The 20,359-nt window shown below is 49.5% G+C and overlaps 3 protein-coding genes across 4 annotated transcripts in view; all 3 read right to left on the minus strand.

Moving 5' to 3' along the window:
* PSMD1 (proteasome 26S subunit, non-ATPase 1) overlaps nt 1–11,323 on the minus strand; it is an 83,840-nt gene extending 72,517 nt beyond the window's left edge. For both annotated transcript variants that reach the window (XM_067301753.1, XM_067301752.1), the window contains exons 1-9: nt 11,235–11,323; nt 8,724–8,767; nt 7,564–7,637; nt 7,160–7,329; nt 5,761–5,966; nt 4,195–4,338; nt 3,484–3,710; nt 2,183–2,243; nt 329–457 (exon numbers count right to left, since the gene is read on the minus strand). In XM_067301753.1, the coding sequence (XP_067157854.1) occupies nt 329–457; nt 2,183–2,243; nt 3,484–3,710; nt 4,195–4,338; nt 5,761–5,966; nt 7,160–7,329; nt 7,564–7,637; nt 8,724–8,767; nt 11,235–11,250 (1,071 nt within the window). In that variant the 5' untranslated portion in view covers nt 11,251–11,323. The remainder of the gene's footprint in view (nt 1–328; nt 458–2,182; nt 2,244–3,483; nt 3,711–4,194; nt 4,339–5,760; nt 5,967–7,159; nt 7,330–7,563; nt 7,638–8,723; nt 8,768–11,234) is intronic.
* LOC106498320 (uncharacterized) overlaps nt 1–20,359 on the minus strand; it is a 120,035-nt gene that overhangs the window by 88,776 nt on the left and 10,900 nt on the right. The gene's annotated exons all lie outside the window — the stretch shown is intronic.
* Nucleotides 12,036–19,404, minus strand: LOC136992640 (uncharacterized protein C2orf72-like). Its single transcript, XM_067302174.1, has 4 exons — nt 18,864–19,404; nt 17,335–17,348; nt 15,323–15,422; nt 12,036–13,847 (listed from the first exon to the last, which is right to left on the minus strand). Exons 1-4 carry the CDS (start codon nt 19,402–19,404, stop codon nt 13,756–13,758), a joined length of 747 nt encoding a protein of 248 aa, XP_067158275.1. The 3' UTR covers nt 12,036–13,755.

The following is a 20,359-nucleotide window of genomic DNA, read 5'->3' on the forward strand; positions in this document are numbered from 1 at the left end:
TCTAATTTACCTGTAAGTTTTCATTTACCTATCCCCGAGTAACATTTTCCAAAACAAAACCAGTTGCTCAAGTCACTAACACTACCTACATTACAATATCCCATCAGTTCTGTCTTCAGTGTGGAAATATTGGCCTCTGAGCACACATCAACAAGTTCAAGTTTTAAACATTAATTTATCATGACCAAAACGCAGATTTTGGTCCTCAAGATCCAGGGATGCTGTGCTAAGACATAAAATGATGTCCTAAAATGAAAGCAGTGAGGTCAATACAAACACAGGATGACTCAGATGCATCCAAGACAACCAGATTTACAAAGGCTCTTACCTTTGTGTTTTTGAGGATCATGAGGTCTGTATTGTTGTTTCGTATTAAAAACTGCAGATGTAACTCAATGGCCATTTCCCCACTTAAAATTTTAATCATTTTTGAGATCTGGTCCTTAGGCTCTGGATTCTTCACATGCAAACAAAGAGAGACAAAAAAGCATGAGAACCCAGCTAAAGCTCTGTTAAAATACAGTTCTTGAGAAATCACTCTGGTATGTTCCCGTCACACTCCAAAATCTGACAGGTTTGGGGACTAAAGCAACATTGTTTCTTCCCTTGCTGCCCAAGCCCAAATCTCCCAGATAATCAAGTCCCTTCATGCACAAGAGCGTGGATGGGAGAAGAGAATCTTTAAGGAGAAATGTATCCTTTACTGAAAGCAAAGGATACAAGTGACATCTGATATTCAGCAGGCTGCTATGTTTAGTCTTACAGATAAGACGAGTCTCCTGCAAGAGGCAACCAGTTTTATAAATGTGAACCTCTCTTTCCTTGGAAGTCTTACGAAGAGGACCACAAAACCACAACACTTTGCATGACCAGGCTGACCTGCAGCACCTTCTTGTGAGCTAACAGCTTTAGAACAGTGGCTAGTAGAACAAGGAATCTCTAATGTGCTCATCTTCCAGAGCTCTTTGAGAAACCTTCCATCTTTCCTGCCACAAAGCAGTTTCCACAGTTTTAAGTCCCAGCTCAGGTATCTTCTGAATAGGGTGAAAAGTACCTTGCTGCTCTTTTTATTGGCATTAATTTATAAAGACTAGCTGAGCGTGACCAGTTTAGCCCTTAAGCTTATCTTCTCAGTTCTTTCCTTGTGGCTAGCACCCTGAATTAGGGGAAAGCTCAGGAATGTTTCTGGCCACAAAGATCATTTTATGTGCTTGTCCCTTGGCATAGCCAGCAATGCCAATGCAGCAGAAATTGATTCAAAACACTTGACCCTCACAAAAGCACTGGTTACAGGTTCCTTGATGTGGCAAGAAACTTTATCCCCTTGTTTTCCTTGCGGAACATAATTTCAAGCAAACACTTCTGCTTGCCCTTAATTGAGTAAAATTTTGCTCTTTTTAAGCGATCTGTAAGAATCACTCAAAAATTCCCAAGTCTAGTTGCACACATATGCCCTGAAGAAAAAGCAAACACCTTTGGCTTGGGTTTTATTTCCCTCTCTGGTAGCTTTTCCTTTCCTCAACATTAGAAGCATCAGAATTGCTTTAGCTATTCTGTATGCTGAAATGCAATTGTATGTGCATGTTGGAAGTGAACCTGCTTTCTCCGATGCTTAGTAAAGGAAATTAAACAAAATGATTTTAACCAGCTGGCCCAGGAATGCAACAACCATGCCAGCCAGAGGCTACACCTTCCTCCTTCATGGAAAAGAAACTTTGTTATTTCAGCATCCCTTCCTGCCACGCCTGGAGAACAGCATTAGCCCTATCCTCCAGAACTACAGCTGGATTTCAGAAGAAAAAAAAGCATCAAGCTGATTCATCAGCTAAGGGTCTCGGCAGCAGTCAAATTTCAGGCCCTTTCTTCTGTGATGAATTACTTACTTCAACATCAATAAAAAGCAAACAAACAAGCCAGACCTTTCTGTTTTGCCCCCTTTTTTCTGGGCTCAGTAATACCTGTTGAAATCTACCCACTTCCCACTCTCCTCTAATTTTCTGTATCTGAGCTGTTGGACTTTTAGACTGTGAGTTATTTGGTCCTCAGAGATCATCTGTCACCTTGCCTCCAAGCAAGACAGAAGCGGAACTCCATTTCTCATGAGCCGACCCCATCCTAACCCTGGAGATTCAAGCAGAGTGCATAAGAACTAAGCAAAGCACATTTTGGTAATGGCACTCACAATTTCTGCAGACTTCCCTGCACAAGTGCTTCCTGGCTTCTCTTCTGCTTCCATAGCATCACTGAAATAAAATGAAAATGGAAAATGTAACCCAGTTCACCACTCATAACTTACCAAGCACTATAATTGTGGCTAAACACTGTTCAAAAAGAGTAGCCTGGACTTGTTTCCTGACTGAAAGCAAGAGGACTTTGACAGTACAAGGGCTGACTGTTTGGACATCACTGCCGAAAAACAAACTCCTCCATAAATCAGTTTTCCAGGGACTAGAAGACAAAGGCGAGGAAAACGCCACCCTCTAACTCTGTCTAGAGGGGCAAAACAGGGATGCTTGTAGGGAACGAACAAGCAGAGACAGATGAGAAAACAGGGTCAACAACTAAGCAGCAAAGAATTATATCCTCACTCAAAAGCCTTGAGCTCACCCCTATCAGGATGGATGCTAGCGTGTTGAAATGGAAACCAAGGATATTAAGAGGGTGCAAGGGCCAGGCTGCATACAGACATGACGGCTCTGAAGAGCAAAGAGCAATGGGAGCATAAACTTCTTTCACAGTGCCCTCAAGTTAGGCATGAGCCTTAGCCTGGATTGGCCAACCCTCTGAAAACAGAGGTTTAAGACAAAACTATCTATGCCAATTACTTGTAAGTAGTCAAGAAAAGAAAAAGTGATGGAATAGTTAATGCCAGCTTTAGGTATGGTTTTCATAACAGGGGCTTCCTGCAGCTAAGAGCCAGTGATGCAGAGCACTAAAATTTTAAATGTCAAGCCTTTAACAAAACCCAGACTGAATTTGAACTAGCTTCCTCTGCTGAAGGGACAAGAGGCTCTATAACATCACAGTATTATTTCTGAGCTCTCCCTTCCCACCAGCAGACAGCACACCACAGCTGTGATGTCAAATCGAACCTGCACATAGCTGCAACGAGCAGTTTGCTTGAACTCACTCCTTCCTTAGCGCGCCTAGTTGCTGCAAAGAGCGCACAACATCAGAGTGTTCCCAAGCAACTCGCGCTATGGCTTAATGAGTTACTACTCATTAGCTGAGCCACAGTAACTGCATGACTGCACCATGCCTGCCTCAACTGCAAAGGAAAATGCATTCGTTTAAACAGCAGTGGATTCTGGTAACATGCAATTTTGCCCTGAGTAAATAGCACCTCTTGTCTATCAGCCTGGCTTAAAGGAAGGGAAGTAACTCAATTGCTTGCAACAGGGTGTTCCTACACAGAACAGGCAGCTCCATCGGAGCGGGACTGTAACTGAACAATTCCGCCTCTTCTCAGGCCAGTGTTCCCACCTGTCTTTCTCTGATCCAGGGATAGTACCAGTGTTGGTGGATCCAGGCACTGAGGCAATGGGAGTTCCCACAGTGCGGAGATTCTGGATCACAGAAGACAAGAACTGCTGGCTAGCACTTTCATACAGATCAAAGCAAATTTGATAGGCCATCAGAAGGTTGTCTTCCTTCACCAGCTTTTCCAAGATGTCGCTCACAGCCTGTGGGTCATCCAGGAATATCAGGCACTGAGGGGGAGGAGGGAAGAAAAAAAGAAAAACAAAACAAAATAACAAAACAGGAAAAGACATTAGATACTTCAGAATGAAAAGGCAATAACACCTGAGGCCACACTCCATTTCTCCGTTCCCTTATCTCCTGCTCCCATGGAACATTAACTTACAGAAAGAAAAAAAGTCTCTCACTCATAGAAGATACCAAGAATCTTCAAAGAGTTTTCACAGGTCACTTTAAAAATGAGACTAAATATTAAAAATTCAAGACCCTTGCAGTCTTTGAATGCGTTTCTGTCTCTATAAATTGACCAAGTGTGCAGTATTCCTCTCTCTTTTTCATGCTAATCTCCCTTCATTATATGTTTGGAGCATGCAACCAGGAAAAGATATTTCATTTAACTGAATGAAAATCAGAGACCAGGTAAATGTTGAGTCAAATACATCTAAAGAAGAGTAATTCTTGATCAAGTTTTAAATAGCACACTGAACAGTTTACCTGGCACACATTGATGAAGTCTGGTTTCTCCAGATTCATGTAGATTTTAACTAGAACTCTCAAGACTTTATTACGGAACTGCTTATTCTGCATCAAAGACATACAGAGCTTCAAGCTGTAGGCTAGCATCCCAGGAACATCATTCTGAAATGAAATTAAAGGATATCAGGTCTAGGTTTGGACCGACAGATGATGCTTAGAAATTAAAATAAAGCTACCTCCTTTCCATTTAATCAGGGAGAGCAAAAGATATGCACACATACAACTTCAGAGCTTTACTTTCTCTTTTCAGAAAATCTCACAGGCAGGTGTATTGTGGCTTAAAGAAAAAAATCTACCAGAAATGTACAGGGTCAACATTCAATTCAGTAGTCAAATCTTCAATTTAGACCCAAAACATGAAAAAGATTAATTTAAAAATCCAGTACCAGTTTCCCCGCACCTTCACCTTTCTTGCTAGAATAACCACCTTGAATGCAGTGAAATTCACTGCATTAACACAAAACGTCAACAAAATGAACCATGCATCAAAACTAGATCCCCAACACACCTATTTCTTGCTAGAGACAGAAGCAGATCTGACCACTAGGCTTGGAAAAGGTAATTTGAAATAAGGGATTTATAATGGGCAAAAAAAAAAAAAAAAAAAAAAAAAAAAAAATCAGTAAATGCACAGGACAACAAACAGAACGGAGAATGCAAGATGGCGACTTTATGATAACCACTCTCATAATACAGAAGTAGTACACATCCAAGAATACTGGAAAGCTGTTAACTGAAAAGTGGTAAAGTTTAAAGGATTTAAACTACGAGGTCTGGCATGTTGGGATACTGCAGCGTAGCAAGATAACACACCTGCTGAACTGCTGCAAGCGACTACAGGCATGGTCCTGCTACAGTTTCATGGTAACATGACTTACCTTAAACTCTCAGTGAAAGAGGCTTAAAGCCAAATTGTGCTGCCTTGCTATTAGGGCAGGTAAGACTACACATAGTCACATCTACTGAAAGTCAGAGCAGCTCACCCAACTAATGGAGGGGTTGGGGGGGTTATTTTTTGTTTTTTACCTTCCATAACTGGATCACTTCTCTAGCCCTAAGGATCCCTTCCCACTCTGAACTAGAGCAGATGACAGACAACAAAATAAAACAGCTGTACTTGCATTAGGTCAGACCTAAGTCTATCTAGCCCAGTATCATATCTCTGGTAGTAGTCAACACGGGATACCTAAAGAACAGGGCACATAGCCAGGCTTCCTGAGAATATTCTCCTAGCAACTTGCAGCTCAGGGATTTCTTAAAGCTAGGGGTCTCTTTGTACTTGATAGCCCTCAGTGGCTTTGCCTTCCATGAACAAGTTGAATGCCCCCCTCTTTTCTTTTCTTTCCCCCCCCCCCCTTTTTTTTTTTTAACTGTATAGTTAAAAACTGCCCACACCTAAATTTTATCTTTTATTTGCCCATACAAAACAGGACAAGTTTCAGAGCAACATGGATCTCCCACTTCCCTTCCTGATCTACACCTGGAAGAGATGAGCTAGATGCACCTCCTGTCTCTTGCACCTACCGATTCAAGGATGGTTTTCTCAAAGATATCCAGCCTGCGTGTCTCTAGAGCAATGCCAATGGCCTGCTTGTACTTGTGGTCATCCAAGCATCGCTGGAACATTTTGTTCACAATCCCTTCTAGCCTTTCATCAACAGGTTTCTTCTCCCCTTCTGGCAGCTCTGCATTCTCCACGCACTGCTTGGTATAGTGGTCGATACATTTTGCTGAAAAGACATTAAAAATATAGAAAAGAATTTCAACTTCCGAGATGTTTACAGTTTTTACACAGGTTGCAAAAGTGTCAGAGACCAGTGAAGAACAAAAATAAGCAGCCACTGCATAAAATATTTAGATGACTATGTATGTAGGCAAAACCAACAATTCAATCACCTATGTCTTGTCAAAAATCCATCTTTCTAGTGACATTGAAGTCACCTGATTCAGTAAAAGATGACAGTCTGTACAGATTTACCTAGATACTTATATCTCTCTCAGAAATCATCCCATTTTAAAACAATTGCCCAGAATTTCTACTTAAAGTTAAATCACAGCCAGCACAAATTTATTCTGAAACTATGGTAAATTGGTGTTCACCACACCCTTCACGTGAAGGGACTACTATACATATACATGCATTCTACCAGCAAATACAGCATATATGAAACTGCAGAAAGGTGGAGCGCAAGAACCATTTCTGTAGTCAAAGATATAAACAACAGTAGAAGATACTTATATTATCCCCTAACAAACTCTGATTTTAGTGCTGGAAACAAACAGATATTTTTCAAATAGAATCAGGGGCATGATCTCTGTTCAAGTGGCAGGACATTTTAAATAAATGAGGAAACAGCAGTAGACTTCCCAGATCCACTGAAAGCACTAGCTGGGGAGACTGAGGCTCAGCCTGAGTCCATCATATCACGTAAAGGCAAGTAATATCAGATGAGACTTCTAAAAAGCATTCGCCCTATATATGCATTCAGCGTACGATGTGCTATCTTGTTAAGAGGAAATAAAAAACGTGTCCCCTTCCCTCCCTCAGCTAGCCATGCAGCTACTCTTGCTAACTGATTATTTCCAAGGTTAGGCTGACATTGGCAATGATATTAGCACACAAACGAGAGAAGGGACAACACACGAACACAGCAATTTCAGTTGCTATCAGAAACTCACAATGGAAAAAAAGTTAAAAATAGGAAAAGTTTGCCAGAACTCCTAAGTCAGCTCTATTGCAAAATCTCAAAGCATGGGGAAACAAAGCAACACTGAACTGGAAGAAAGCAGCTGCAGCATCAATTTAGATAAATACACAAAGAGGAAGAGGAATTTGGAGAAAAGCAGTTAAAGTAATGGGAATTTCAAAGTTACAGTAGTTTTGACAATTGAGAGCTTTTCTTTTGCAGCAACTGTTATTTACCAATGATCGTCTCCACATATTCCGAGTTGTCGTTGACATTGAAGAGGTCACCCGCTCCCAGGGCATAGTTTAGGGATTCTTCAAAAGCTCCCAGGTGGTAAAACACTTTGGAAGCAACTAAAGCAGCAAACTGCCGGCTCCGAAAACCCTCATCTTCATAGAGAACTTCACTGAAAAAGAGAAAGGGAAGAACATCAACTCCGTGTGCTCCGTTCTCTTTAAAGCCACAGGACAGCTTGATTCAACTTGCATCTTTGGGACTACAGACCACTTAAATTAGTGCTTTCTGGAAAACATGGAGCTGGATGCTGTACTAGCCAGTATCATGCAATTAGAACTACTTCTACTTCATATTTCATGTTCTTTTTATTCCTGCAGTGTGATGCTTAAGTGTCTTTTCTTACATTTTGTCCACTGACTCGGAGATTTCTGCCCAGAAGTCATTGACAACAGCATTCAGCTTGTGAAGAGCAAACTCCTGCAGAAAATAATAGAAAGTTATTTTATATAAAAAGCTGCATTTATTAGCTTTTCTCATTAAAAATGAGTCCACCTAAGACTAATCAGATAAACACTGTCCCTCTTAAAGAGCAAATTCTACTTGAAAAGATCTTTGCAAGCATTCACTACTCTTTGCAATCCCCTTGCAAAAAGGAAAGGACTGCTCATTTATCAGGTAAGACAGAGAGCCCTTCCCATGGTCTCTCTCTCACGACTGACTGGCCAAAACGCCTGATAGTTGAGATTCCTTAAAATACAGAGTCTTCAGAGTCTTCGTGGCAACCTTTGCATAGCACACAAGAACTCTTTGGCCTGTGGTCTGCACTACCCGATATGATTTAACAACTTGCGCGTGGCACTTTAGCAGATGAACAGTATCTGGACTAGAATCATCCACATGTAACCAGTTCAGAGCAAAGGCAGGGCTCATTCAGATCTATCCTCATCTACGTCCGCTTTCAAGCGGAACAGAATTAGGGAACTACAGCTACTACAAGATGCATCTCCCCCTCCTAAAACACGCTATGTTAAGTGTGGTCAAATGACTAGCAAGCATCATCAGTAACCTGCCACTTTGGTGGGGGGTGGTATGGTCCTATGGAATCATATACTTTGTGGACTGTAAAGTTTCTATTGCTGTTTTCTTCTCCTACCACTAATGTGCTTTTAAGTGAAAAACATAACTTTGATTATTTTGTTTTACATATCTAGTTATGCTAAAAACTTGGGATTTTTCTGGCTTTGAATTTTACAGTCAAAATGCAGCCTCTGAATGCAAGTAACAAAGCCCCACCACCATCAGAGAACTGGGAACTTCAGGGAGTAGAGACCTTAGCATGTGAAGCTGCAGTTTGATCTATGTTCAAAATAAGAAAGTTTGCCATCTGTTACCAAGTTACATAGACCTTTCCTTTCACCTTTCAGGCTGGATGGGATCTGAAGCCAACCTGTTGCTGCCCAATCATTACAATTGTTAAGATCCATTCATTTCTGTTTTTAAACTCTCAACATTGTACATTTGCTGTTATTTGCTCCCAGATGTAATCAGAAGTACTGAGCTTACCTTGAGCTGTGGCTCCTCTTCATCCAGAAGAGAGATAATTCCAGCTGCAAAACAAGATCATTATCTATTTTGGATTCTCTCTGTTTTAGAAGCAAACATGTGATTCAGTCCAAAAACAACAGAGCATGGAAGAAGGCTGTTTCTGCAATGCTGGTTTAAAATTTTCAGTATTAAAAATCAATGATCAGAGCGAATCTTGTATTAAAAATGAACATAAAACAACTCAGAGGTTACAACTGTGAAGGTGCACTCTTTATAAAAGATGTTCCTTCTTAGAGGAAAATGTTTTAGACAGGAACTCAAAGAAAGTGTTTTTTACTCCCAGCTCCATCGCTAGTCTGCAGGCTGCTTTATGGCTAATCACTTCCTCTTTCCCTTGGGGAAGAGAAGGTCATGTCAAAGCATCCTAACTCCTTTTCATACCAAGGAGATAGGCTTCCTATCTCCCAGCTTTACCAAGACTTCTGACACCGTCCCAGCAACACTGATACAAACAGCTGAAGAAACACAGTCTAACTGAAATAACTAGAAGAGGGGCTGACAATTATTTGGAAAGCTCTATATGAAGAAGGGTTATAAATGGTTCATTGATAAACCAAAAGGATGCAACTGAAAGCAGGGGGAAGAGGATCTGCCCAAAGTCCAACCCAATCCTTACTTTTAACCTTCCACCCATTATACAGATCTATGAACTTTTTTAATCTGCAGAAGACATCAAACCGGAAGGACCAGCAAGCCTACTGGAGAGCAGAATTGGGATTTTAAGAGATCTTGACAAATTGGGGCAGGGAGTACGTGCGTGGAGGGAGAGTCTAAAAATAAACAAAACAACCTCCCCTCCCCCCACACACATACACGATAAAATTCAAGAAGGAGAGAGCACAGTCTAAAACTAAAATGTACAAATGCAGAAAGGACTCAGTGATACAATGGATTAGGATGAAACTTGATCATAATATCACGTGGCTGCAGTGGGAGGCAAAGACCCGAACGTCACGCTGAGATGTGTGAGAGTGCTCCCTGGCAGGTATATGAAGCAATCCCTCTCTCTGTTTGGCACTGATAAGCCTTAGCCAGACTGCCGTGTCCAGTGCTGGGCACCGCGTTTTAAGACAGCAAACTAGAGTGTCCAGAGCAGAGCAAAAAGAATGATGAGATCTAGCAATCAGGGCTTATAAAGGTTGATTGGAGGGTTTGTAACTGTTCAGTCTAGTGAAACCTGAGAGAACTACTGAGTTCATACATGTATAGAGCAGTCACCAGGAGAAAGAGAATAACCTGATCACTGTGGCAGATATGAACAGCCATGGTAGTAACAGGCTTGATTCGGAGCTTTAAAGATTGAGGTTTGATGGTAGGAAAAGTTTTCTGACAGTAAGGTCAAGTTAATCATTTTGCCTAAGGATTTTGTGGAATCTCCATTATCAGAGATTTTTGAAAGCCATGTTAGACGCACATCTGTCAGAAACAGCCAAAGAAGCACTGAAGCAACCCTTGGGTAGGGAAGGTAGATTCAGTAACCCTACAGTGCTCCAACTGTTTCCCGAAACTAGACTCCAAATTTACGATTTTTATAAGCTCCTGTATTTATCTGATCTACCAAGAAGAAGAAATCTCACTCCCCTTCAACACACTGCTCCTACTTTTTCAAAATCCTTTTAAAATGAATTTCTAATTATCTTCAGTGAAAATAAGACTTCAACCTGAGACAAAGTGTTCAGAAAGAGAAAGCTACATGCTGACCACTGTATTCTTTCTCTTGCAAAGCCACAATCATAGTCGAACATGAACTTCCATTCCGAGTAGTTCTGGAAATACTTTTCCTGTTTTCCTTACACTGTGAAGCTCTCAGCAGAGCTCATCCGGAGACAGTGTTTACCTTCTCATTCCTCACACAGTTTTTAGCCTGGACTCTCTGTGCTGTCTTTTCCTCTGCAAGACACTTGCATTTCTAACCTCCTCCAAAGTTCAAGTCTGTAGCTTCCCCCTTCCTCTCTGTAGCGCCTCTTGATCTTACCGCCTGCTGCTTTTATGTTTCTTTAGCATTAGTTGCACCAAATATTTCAACCCTCGTTTGCAGCGGCGGCACAGGAGCAGCCGGTGCTCGCTAGGGGACTGGCTCTCGCCCTGCTCCCGCAGCCGGGGGATGCTCTCGCAGAGCCCGGCCGAGGGCCGCGCCGGGAAGGGCAGGCAGAGAGCCGCTCCGCCGCCATCCCCGGGGCGAAGCTCCGTGCCCCGGCCCGGCCCGGCGAGGAGCCCGGCTCAGCCGGTTCCGGGGGACGGGCCGGCACCGGGCAGCCCCCCTCCTGCCCCCCGCTCCGCGGCGGCGGCTCGGGCTCAAAGCGCCAGCCGGGGCGAGCGGCTCGGCGGCGACGCGGTCGGGGGCGGAGGGTGACGGGCCGCCGCCGCGGAGGGCTGCGGCCGGCGCCCCGCGGCCTTCGGCGGTGCCCAGTCACGGCCCTGACTCAGCGAAACGCCGGCGGGCAGCGCGGCGCCGCGCCGCTCACTCACCGGCCGAGGTGATCATGGTGCCGGCCGGCCCGCGGGACGAGCTGCGGTCGGGTCGGGTCCGGCCCGCTCCGGCCCGCTGCGCTGCCGCCGCCGCCGCTGCCGCCGCTGGGGTCCGCGCCGCGCCGCCGCCACTCCGCCGCCGCCCGGCCCGGAAGTGCCGCGAAGGGCCCCTTCCGGCGGGGCCCCGCGCCTCCCGGGGAAGGTGCCCGGCGCGATCGCCTGCTCAGAAAGACGCCGCGGGGGCGCCCGGAACAGGCGGGGGCGGCTCTGGGCGCGCCGAGACGCGCTAGGGGCGGCGGGGCCTCGCGGGCCTCCGCGGGCCGCGAAAGCGCTCAGGCGGGGCGGGGGCAGCCCTGCCCCCCCCCCCGGCACTGGGGGCCTCACACCGCGGTCCCCTCACAGCGGGGTCCGTCACACCCCTCACACCCTCCTCACACCCCGCGGAAAAACTGTCTTTCCTCAGGGAAACCTAATGGCTTCCGTCAATGAAAGCTATTAATGAAAGTTATCAGGGCTTTACCCGCCGCGTAGGAAAGGGTCGGCTCTGCTCTCTTCTCAGAAAGCTCTCATTGATCTCCACGCTTCCCCCCTACCAAAGGGTGAGCAGCCCGCCTGGGCTGCACACACACCGGTCTTGGTCATCTGCTGGATTGCAAATGTGCTGCCACGCACTGGGGTTACTTCCGTTCCCTCCCAATATACATTTTAATTAAATCAAGAGAAACATCAGTTAAACCATGCATAAGGTTATTTTAAGGATCACGCCATGGTAAACAAAAACCAAACTGAAGCAAGCTCCAATTCAGATATTAAACGTCTTTATTCTTTACAGCAAGCACTTAAGATAACAGTGCCCTTAAATTATTAAATCAATTAAACTTGTAAATCTGTCTGCTGCACTTCCACATGATCGGCTACTTTAAAAAAAAAAAAGTCACCATCATTCCTCAGCCAAGGGAAAAAAAACACTCAGGGAAAAGATATTCCCACTTACACCTCTCTAAATCCCAGGAGTTTCATCAGTTTCAACAAAAGTCTCACCGCAAAGGTATGCTTGCAGGATTTACCTATAAATTACTTGTAAATAAATCCATTGGATTTGTAGCACTAAGATAGGTTTAACTGCAAATCTATACTCTGCATTTCTTCATCTAGGTGGCAAAGGCCAAACACTGCAAGAAAATGAAGATTCACCTGATCATACAGCCAGCTCCTATGAGACTCACCTAAACAAGGACTTAATCGGGAAAGAACATCACCGTGCGGTGACTGCTGCACCCCAGACACACGCAGGAGATGAGGGAGTGAAGTCTCTGTCCTGAGACGGATGAACCTTCAAAAGGCCAGCCAGGCCCAAACAAAACCCAACTTGTGCTAGAAAGAAAACACAGCCCGTTGTATGTTCCATTAAAATAATCACAAAAAGGCATTCCTAGCATTATATTAATAGTCTCCATCAGCCATGTTTGACCCTACTTGAGCAGGGGCTTGGACCAGACGATCTCCAGAGGTCCCTTCCAACCCCAACTATTCTGTGATTCTCTTTTGCCCCACAGGCTACTAGTAGCCATTTGGAACTACTTAGATAGATGATTCTTCATGCATACACATGTATTTATTTATTTATGAAGCAGCCACATCTCAGTGAGAGGAACACAGTGGGCCTCCTCCAGGACCTGATACCACATGGTTGTGGAGATGTCCAACTTCAGACAGGCCTCCCTCATCACCCCATCTAATGTCAACCACATAGCAGTCCATGTCTGTCACCTCCCAACCCAGGCAGCCCATCAGTCAGTCTATGAACGCCAAGACAAGCCAGACAGATGCATCCTGCTCTCAAAACCACGCTCCCACTGCCAGTGTCATCAGTATCTTCTGCATTATTCTTGTGACCCAGAACAGGCCATTATTGCATTTCTTTGCATTACACAGTAATGTTTGAGCCTTTTCAGCCTGTTGGTCAATCCGAGGCCTCATACTTAGTCCCACTGCAGTCCCCATGCCACCATGTTACTTGACTTTCTGATCAGAGAGTGGGAGGGAACTTCAAAACACCAATAAAGCAGGAAAATACGGCAGCAGAGTCTTCTTGCCAGGGAGACCAGCCTGAAAGGGCTCTCTCAGCAGGGAATTTTGTTCAGAATGCAAAAGCGTTCCTCTTTCTGCAGGCAGATTGCAGCATTTAACACCCCAAATCCCCATGTCATCACGCCCAGCTGGAAGATAACGTTCCCAAAGGGCTTCTCAAAAGCCCGTTGCCAACTGGCAGCTCCAGGCACCCCACGGGCAGTGGGACGCAGCCCCCGCAAGGCTCTGCTGCTGCAGGGCTGTGAGCAGAGGAGGGCTGGCTAGCACGGATGCTAGAGACTGTTGGTAGCTACAGAAGGCCCTGGCGAATTAAGGCGAGCGGCTGCTCCCCAGAGGAGAGGATGCGTGGGCATGCGCCAGCTCTTCCTCTCACAGCTCCAAATCAACCAGGCAGATCCGGGACGCGGCCCATGCTGGGTGCCCGGCGGCTCTAGGTGCCCGTGCCTCTAGCAGCTTCTTCATAGTTTCCATTGGGCGACAGGCTGGTCAGAGCCACTTCTTCTTCAAGGCCCTGCACGTCATCTGCAAAGAGCAGAGAGAGGTCAAGGGAGAGCTGGACTGTGAATCCCTTCTTCTCATGCAAATCACAACTTAAAACAACGCAAAAATAGAGCATGCAGTCAAAGCAATTGGTAAGACCTAAGAATGGCTGATTTTTCCATAACTGATTCTCATTTGATTTTACAAACTTGAGGTTGCTCCAGCAAACAGGGGTGATTTATGAGCAAAGGAGCACGTGGTCCCAGCCCTGCAGACAGCTCCATGGGCTGCTGCAGCCTCAGCAATTTTAAAGCATGCTGGATGGGTATGAGACTTCACCTGCCTGACATTGACTGCAAGATTAGGCACTCAAATTTTTTGACCCACTGTCTTCCCCTAGAGGAAGTGTCTCAAAGCTGCACAAAGCGGGCATTTCAGTCACTTTCTCAGACCCTCGTGTTTATTACAGCAGGAGAACCTCCCCTCTCGCACGCTCCATAGAGCAGTTTGGAGCTCCTCTCCTGCTCACACTCTGTGCCTCCTGGGATGGGCTCTCTGCAAAAAAAGGAAATTGCTGCTGGGAGAGGTGAGCAGAAGTGCCAAACGCTGAGCGTGTGGCTCTCAAAACACGAGGCTGTACGATCCCTGAACAATTTCCTTGCAAGTCAGGGAGCCCAAGGCTGACTGCCCTCTTGTTCCTCCCACTGGCCTCACAGCACATGTTTGGGGAATGCTGCTTCCAGCTGCGTTTGCAGAAAACTTCTCTAAGATCGAGATGATGGTTCCAATTCATTGTTTAGAAGGGCATAAATTATACTGCCAGGAACTCCCGCAAAACGCAGCGGAGTTCAGCAGCACTCCCCAGGGCGTAACTACGCACTGGACTCAGCATGTTTTGATTCTGCCAAGTGAAAGATCTGAAGGATGCTGACAAACGCTTGACCAAGAGAGTCCTACACCACTGCACGCTCCTCAAGAGGGGATGTGTCACTCACTACAGCTGAAAAATGCATTGGGAAACAGAGGGGCAAGAGAGAAAGAAACATAAAAACCCACGCCACCAGAGGCAGCGTGAGCCCAGAGGGCTGCAGAGCCCTGCCTGCTCGCTCCAGGGCACCCAGCTGGCTGGGTTAAGCCCTGAGCACAGAGTCCTTTGAAGGCACTTGCTCTGCACCAGGGCCAAGTGCTGGCACTGTCGGAGAGGGTGTAAACAGCAAGCAGCAGTTCGGGTGTGCTCCAGCTAATCCACAGCATTGCCGGTGCTGAGCACTGCCACCTCGGCTGCACACACAGGTGCTTAAAGAGACTCGGGACAAGTCAGAAAGCAGGAAGATGGCACCACAGCAGCCAGGCATGCGCTGGTTGTCTCCAGGCTCTGGTCAAAGGAGCCGTGGAGCCGGAAATAGCTTAAGGAGGCCACCAGCAAGGGGTTTAGGCATTGGGACCAGCAAGGAGTCAGGGAGGAACCTCCAACGGTCATGCCGGGAGTACAAAGCCCTCGAGGGAGCTGCACGTACCTTCCTGAACGTTTGCAGCTTCTGCTGTGTGGCCTTTTCTCCGGCTCCTGTGGCCACGATAAATGCATTGCAGGAAGGAAGGGAGTCTCCACCTCTTGCTCTCTTTCCACTCTTTGGCATTAATCAGAGAAGAGGAGTTCAGACGGCATCAGGTCAGCACTGCTGCTCCCCCACCTCCCCGCTGGTGATTTGCAACTCGTCCCCTCCGTTCCCAACTCTGCAGCGAAGCCTGGGCCGCTCCGCAGAACCCTCCCCCTCAAAGCACAGAGCAGCTCCTGGGAATGCTTATTTCAGGCTGAAAATGCTCTCCTACTCTGGAAGTTTGCCCTTAGTGTCAGTCTCCATCTTCTTGCCCTATCGCTGCCAAAACCATCCTGAATGCTCTTTTCCCACAAAACAGCCAGGGTTTGAACAGAAGCTGGTTTGAAAGCGACAGCCACGGGCAGCCCAGAGAGAGCAAGAAACCTGGCAGTTCACCCGGTGCACGTGGCAATACGGAGGACTGACACGTTCAGGGCATTCCTGCAGAAGGAAGTTTTTCTATTGCGCTATCGCCCAGCTTCTCCACGTCGACCTATTTACCGCTCCCCTCTTTATTAAGCAATTCCCCCTCTCGGGGAGACCTGCTGGAGACACTGAGGCTTGTAGCACGTTAAAAACTAAAGCTGTAACTGCTTGCAAAATGCAGAGAGCATGAGGCCTCCACCAGTGTATAGTATTTATTCCGGAGGACAACAAAGGTCACAGCAAGTTACTACAAGCTTTCAAACCACTGTAGTAAACACTACGGCAGCTTATTTCCTACGGTCTCAAACAGCAGCAGCTCAGCATCCCCATTGAAATATTGCACGGCCTTTCACCTCCTAATCAGGTCTTATCTCCTGGTAAGAAATGATAAACCACTTCAGCGTCCTTCATCTTATCAAACCATTGCAACACTAAACGGCTCACAGTAGCCATGTTTCCTGCCAGTCAACAAACCGGCCCTCCAGGCCTAAGCACATCGGCTCCCCTCCGGCCACGGGGGGACCCTGGACAAACCGCTGGCATGACGGGATACCCCACAGCCCCCTTCGACCGGAGAAGCCCACAAACCCTGCTGCAGTTCATGTCCCAGCTCCACCACACAAATAACAGCGCCTGGGACCTTCCCAGCAAGGGGGCTGCAGCTCCAGTGACTGGCGCTGGCAGAGCAGAGCGGGGTGGGGTGGGGTGGAAGAGGAAGGGGCTTTAGGGATGGTCTGAAATAAAGGGGGCACAAGCATACGTACACAGCACCTTACAGGTTATACCAGTGTAAACCAATGCAGATATTCTGTATACCTCCCAACATCCTTATCCAGATACAAGCACTTCTTTTTTCCAGCTTAGCACTTCAAAGTCAAGAAGGGGAAAAAGAGGAGCTCAGCCCTGACTGAGGACATCTTTATGGCGGCATCACTAGAAGAGCTGCAACTTGCTTCGCAGGGTGCTCTGCATCCCCAGGCTGCCCTGGCCCCTCTCTGACACATTTCTTCCGCACACTATGTTAAAGTTATTATTCACCTTGTGCTTCACTTGCAGGAAAAGCCACAGGGCAAAGGAGACCAGGCTGCGGCTTGCAAGGCAACCACGCGCTGTTCTGGTAGCAGCGCAGTGCTGCAGGGTTGTGCTGGGACCACGGGGCCCAGGCAGCCCCCCCAGCTCTGCCCTGCAATGAACCTGGGATTCGTCCTCTGCCATGCGCCGTCACGCCCAGGCTCCCCAGCTCTCCAAAGGCACGGCTATGCCCGGATCCCTTTGGCTGCAAGGAGACTTTGGTAGGTAGGGCTCACAGGAGCATGAAAGTAGCCACCCTTGCCTAAGGTCTAACGCCACAGCTGATGGGCGTCCTCATTAAGGTCCCAGGACACTTAAATGACTAAAAGCAACAGGCAGAGCATCAGAGGTGAATTAAAGCAACACGCTGAGTCCTCCTACCCACAACACTTATAAAGTACACACAAACAGGCCAGCTGCAGCACCTGCTCAACCTCTTTGTGGTCTTCTTTCTCCACTGCTAGCTGCCATGCTATCTCCATGTCCACACAAAAGACAAATCCACCGCTAGTCAGAAAAATACATGTACTGAGGCGCCAGCACGGTATGACAGCAGGAAAAGGCCACGCACGCAGGGATGCTTCTCTGCCTCTGCAGCTGCTATGTTCACTGGCATCTGGGAGTGCAACAGAAGAAATTCAACAGGGCAAAAGCAAGGGAAAGGAGAGAAGCTGGCAAGGGGAAATGCATGCCTCCGCACCAAGGGTTGTGGCTGCCCCAGCCCAAGCGATGGCAGAAGGTAGCACTATATCTTCGCAGAGGGACGGCGTGGGTCCTGGCAGTCTCAAAGCCCCTCAAAGTTCAGATCCAGGATTCTGGACTGAGCTAATTTCAACAGCGTGGCTGAGCTCCCGCCCGCCGGGCAGGGGAAGCCAACCATCCCCATGTCCCTGGGATCCCAGAGGACCCTGTCAATGCAGAGCTGAGGACAACAGCTGGGACCCCTCAGGAGCAAGGCAGAGAGCAGGTAGAACTCCCAAGCCCTTGGAGATGAAGGGGAGCAAGGGAAAAAAGCGAAAAATGAAAGAAAGGAAGAAGAAAGGGAAACATCCCAAGACAAGTCATGTCAAAGAACCATGTGAGCCCAAGCTGCTCTCTGTGGCTGCTTTGGGGGCAGTTTGACCAGTTGCCCAGCTGCCCCACGTTTGCACACAAACATGACTCGCCTTTCATTCTGGGGCAAGTACTGCTCTTCAAGGCCTGTTTTATGCACAGCTTTCAACCCAGCATAACCACCTTGCTTAGACTGTCCACTAACAGATGCGTGGCTTTAAACCCAGACGCACACTTTCTATTGTTCTTATTTATTATGCTAAGCCAGCACAAGCACCTTTCTCTCCAGGGACCTGCCCGCACCCTACAGCAGGGGCTGCACCTAAGAACACGTGTCCACAAGCATGGAGTGCCACCACGTCACACCAGTCACCTGCCACATCCCTGCTACCAAGAGCTGCTCTAGTGCTTTTCAACATCCCACCCATCCTCCCGAGCTGCAAGGGCTGGGAATCCCACCAGGATGGGGCAAGTTATACTGGGAGAGGCCAGATCCCACAGGGATGGGGCAGACCTCACCAGAACGGAGCAGATCCCATTGGGAAAGGCCAGATCACACCAAGATGGGGCAGATCCTCCTGGGGAAGGGCAGATCCCACTGGAATGGGGCAGACCCCATTGGGAAAGGCCAGATCCCATCGGGAGGGGGTAAATTGTACTGGGAAAGGTCAGATCCCATCGGCGCGGGGCAGATCCCAACGGGAAGGGTCCTGTGCCCACAGCACATGCAGCACAGAGGAGGAGTGCGGGGGGGGGTGCCGATCCCGGCCGAGTGCTCCCCGGGCCAGACCACCCCCCCCGCCCCCAGGACGGCCGGTCCCCACGGGAGAGGAGCCCGGGGGCAGGTGCCCGCAGGGTGCCCGCGGGGGCGCGGGGCCCGGGGGTGCCGGCCGCCCCCCGCCCCCGGTACCTGCTGGGTGCTGCAGGGCGGCCCGCAGGGCGCGGCAGGCGGCGGCGCGGCAGTCCCGCAGGGCGGCGGCGCTCCCGGGGCTGTAGCGGGCCGCCTGCACGGTGCCCGGCGCCGGGAAGTGCCGCCGCAGCGTCTCGTCCAGCGCCGCCGCGTCCTCGCCGTCGCCGTCGGGCAGGAGGACGCCGACGACGGCGGGCGGCGGCGCCCGGGGCAGGCGGCCGCGCACGTCCCGCACCACCTCCCGCAGGCGCGCCCGGGCCCCGCGGCCCCGCGCCGCCCCGCCGCGGCACAGCACCAGCAGCAGCCGCGCCGCCAGCGCCCGCCGGGACCGGCGGCCGTGGGGGGGGGGCGGCGGCGGGGGGCACCCGGGCCCCGGCGGCCCCGGCGCCTCGTCGCCCAGGAGGTCGCGGGCGAAGCCGGACAGCGTGGCCGCCGCCGGGGCGCCCTCGGCCACCTCGGCCACCAGCAGCACGGCCCGCCGCCCGCCCGCCCGCTCCACCAGCGCCCGCAGCTCCCGCAGCTCCTCCGCCGCCGCTGCCATGCCCCGCCGCCGCCGCGCGCCCTGCCCGGCACCGGCACCGGCCCCCGCACCGCCCCCAGCGCCGCGCACCGCCCCGGGAACCGCCCCCGGCCCCGGGCACTGCCCCCGGGGCTCCGCACCGCCTCCGGCACCGGCACCAGCCCCGCGCCGGCCCCGGCCCCGGCCCCCGCGCTGCGCACCGCCCCGGGCGCCAGCACCGGCACCGGGAGCCGCCCCCGGCACTGCGCAGCGGCCCCGAGCGCCGGCCCCGCGCCGTGCACCGAAAGGCCTCAGAAGCGCTGCAGAGCCGAGGTGCAGCCCCCGCTGCGCCCCTGAGCCCCCCCCCCCGCAGCCCCCTTTGGCCTCCCCGCTGCAAACACCGCGTCCGTCTCCCGCTGTGCAAAACGCGACCCCGGGACGCAGCCCGAGCAGCAGCGGCGGCGGCGCTCAGCAGTGACACGCGCGCGTCCCGGTGAAGCACAGGCCGTTTGTGGGTAAAAGTGCAGAGCTATAATAAGGGCTGCGGCGCTGGCACACGTCACGCAGCCCGGGCCTGAGGAAGTGCCCGTATCCCACAGGCAGGATCTGCCAGCTGACCGTGAATGAAAGCCACGTGAGAGCGACGGCCGGCCGGGGAGCCCGGCCCGGCGCTTGCACGGTGCCTGTCAGATGAGCCAGGAAGCCCCGATCCAAAGCACATGTGACAAATGCTTTCCCTGTTCCTTATATCCACCTGCATCAACAGCCTGCAGGGCTCCTGAAAGGGGCAACGCCAATACAAGTGCCACACATGAGCACGTCGTGCTGCTTTGCAAGGGGAAAAGGGTCTAGACAGCCATGAAGCCCAATGCAGTTTGCATCAACTTTACAGCCGGGGAACACTTGGGCAGAGCGTATTTGCTCTGGCTGCATTGGTGACGCTGAAGTGAGAGGTTGAGGGGGGGGGTCTCAGTGCAGGAGGATGTGTGAAAACAAA

The sequence above is a fragment of the Apteryx mantelli genome, chromosome 9 (genome assembly GCF_036417845.1).
Source record: "Apteryx mantelli isolate bAptMan1 chromosome 9, bAptMan1.hap1, whole genome shotgun sequence".
NCBI lineage: Eukaryota > Metazoa > Chordata > Aves > Apterygiformes > Apterygidae > Apteryx > Apteryx mantelli.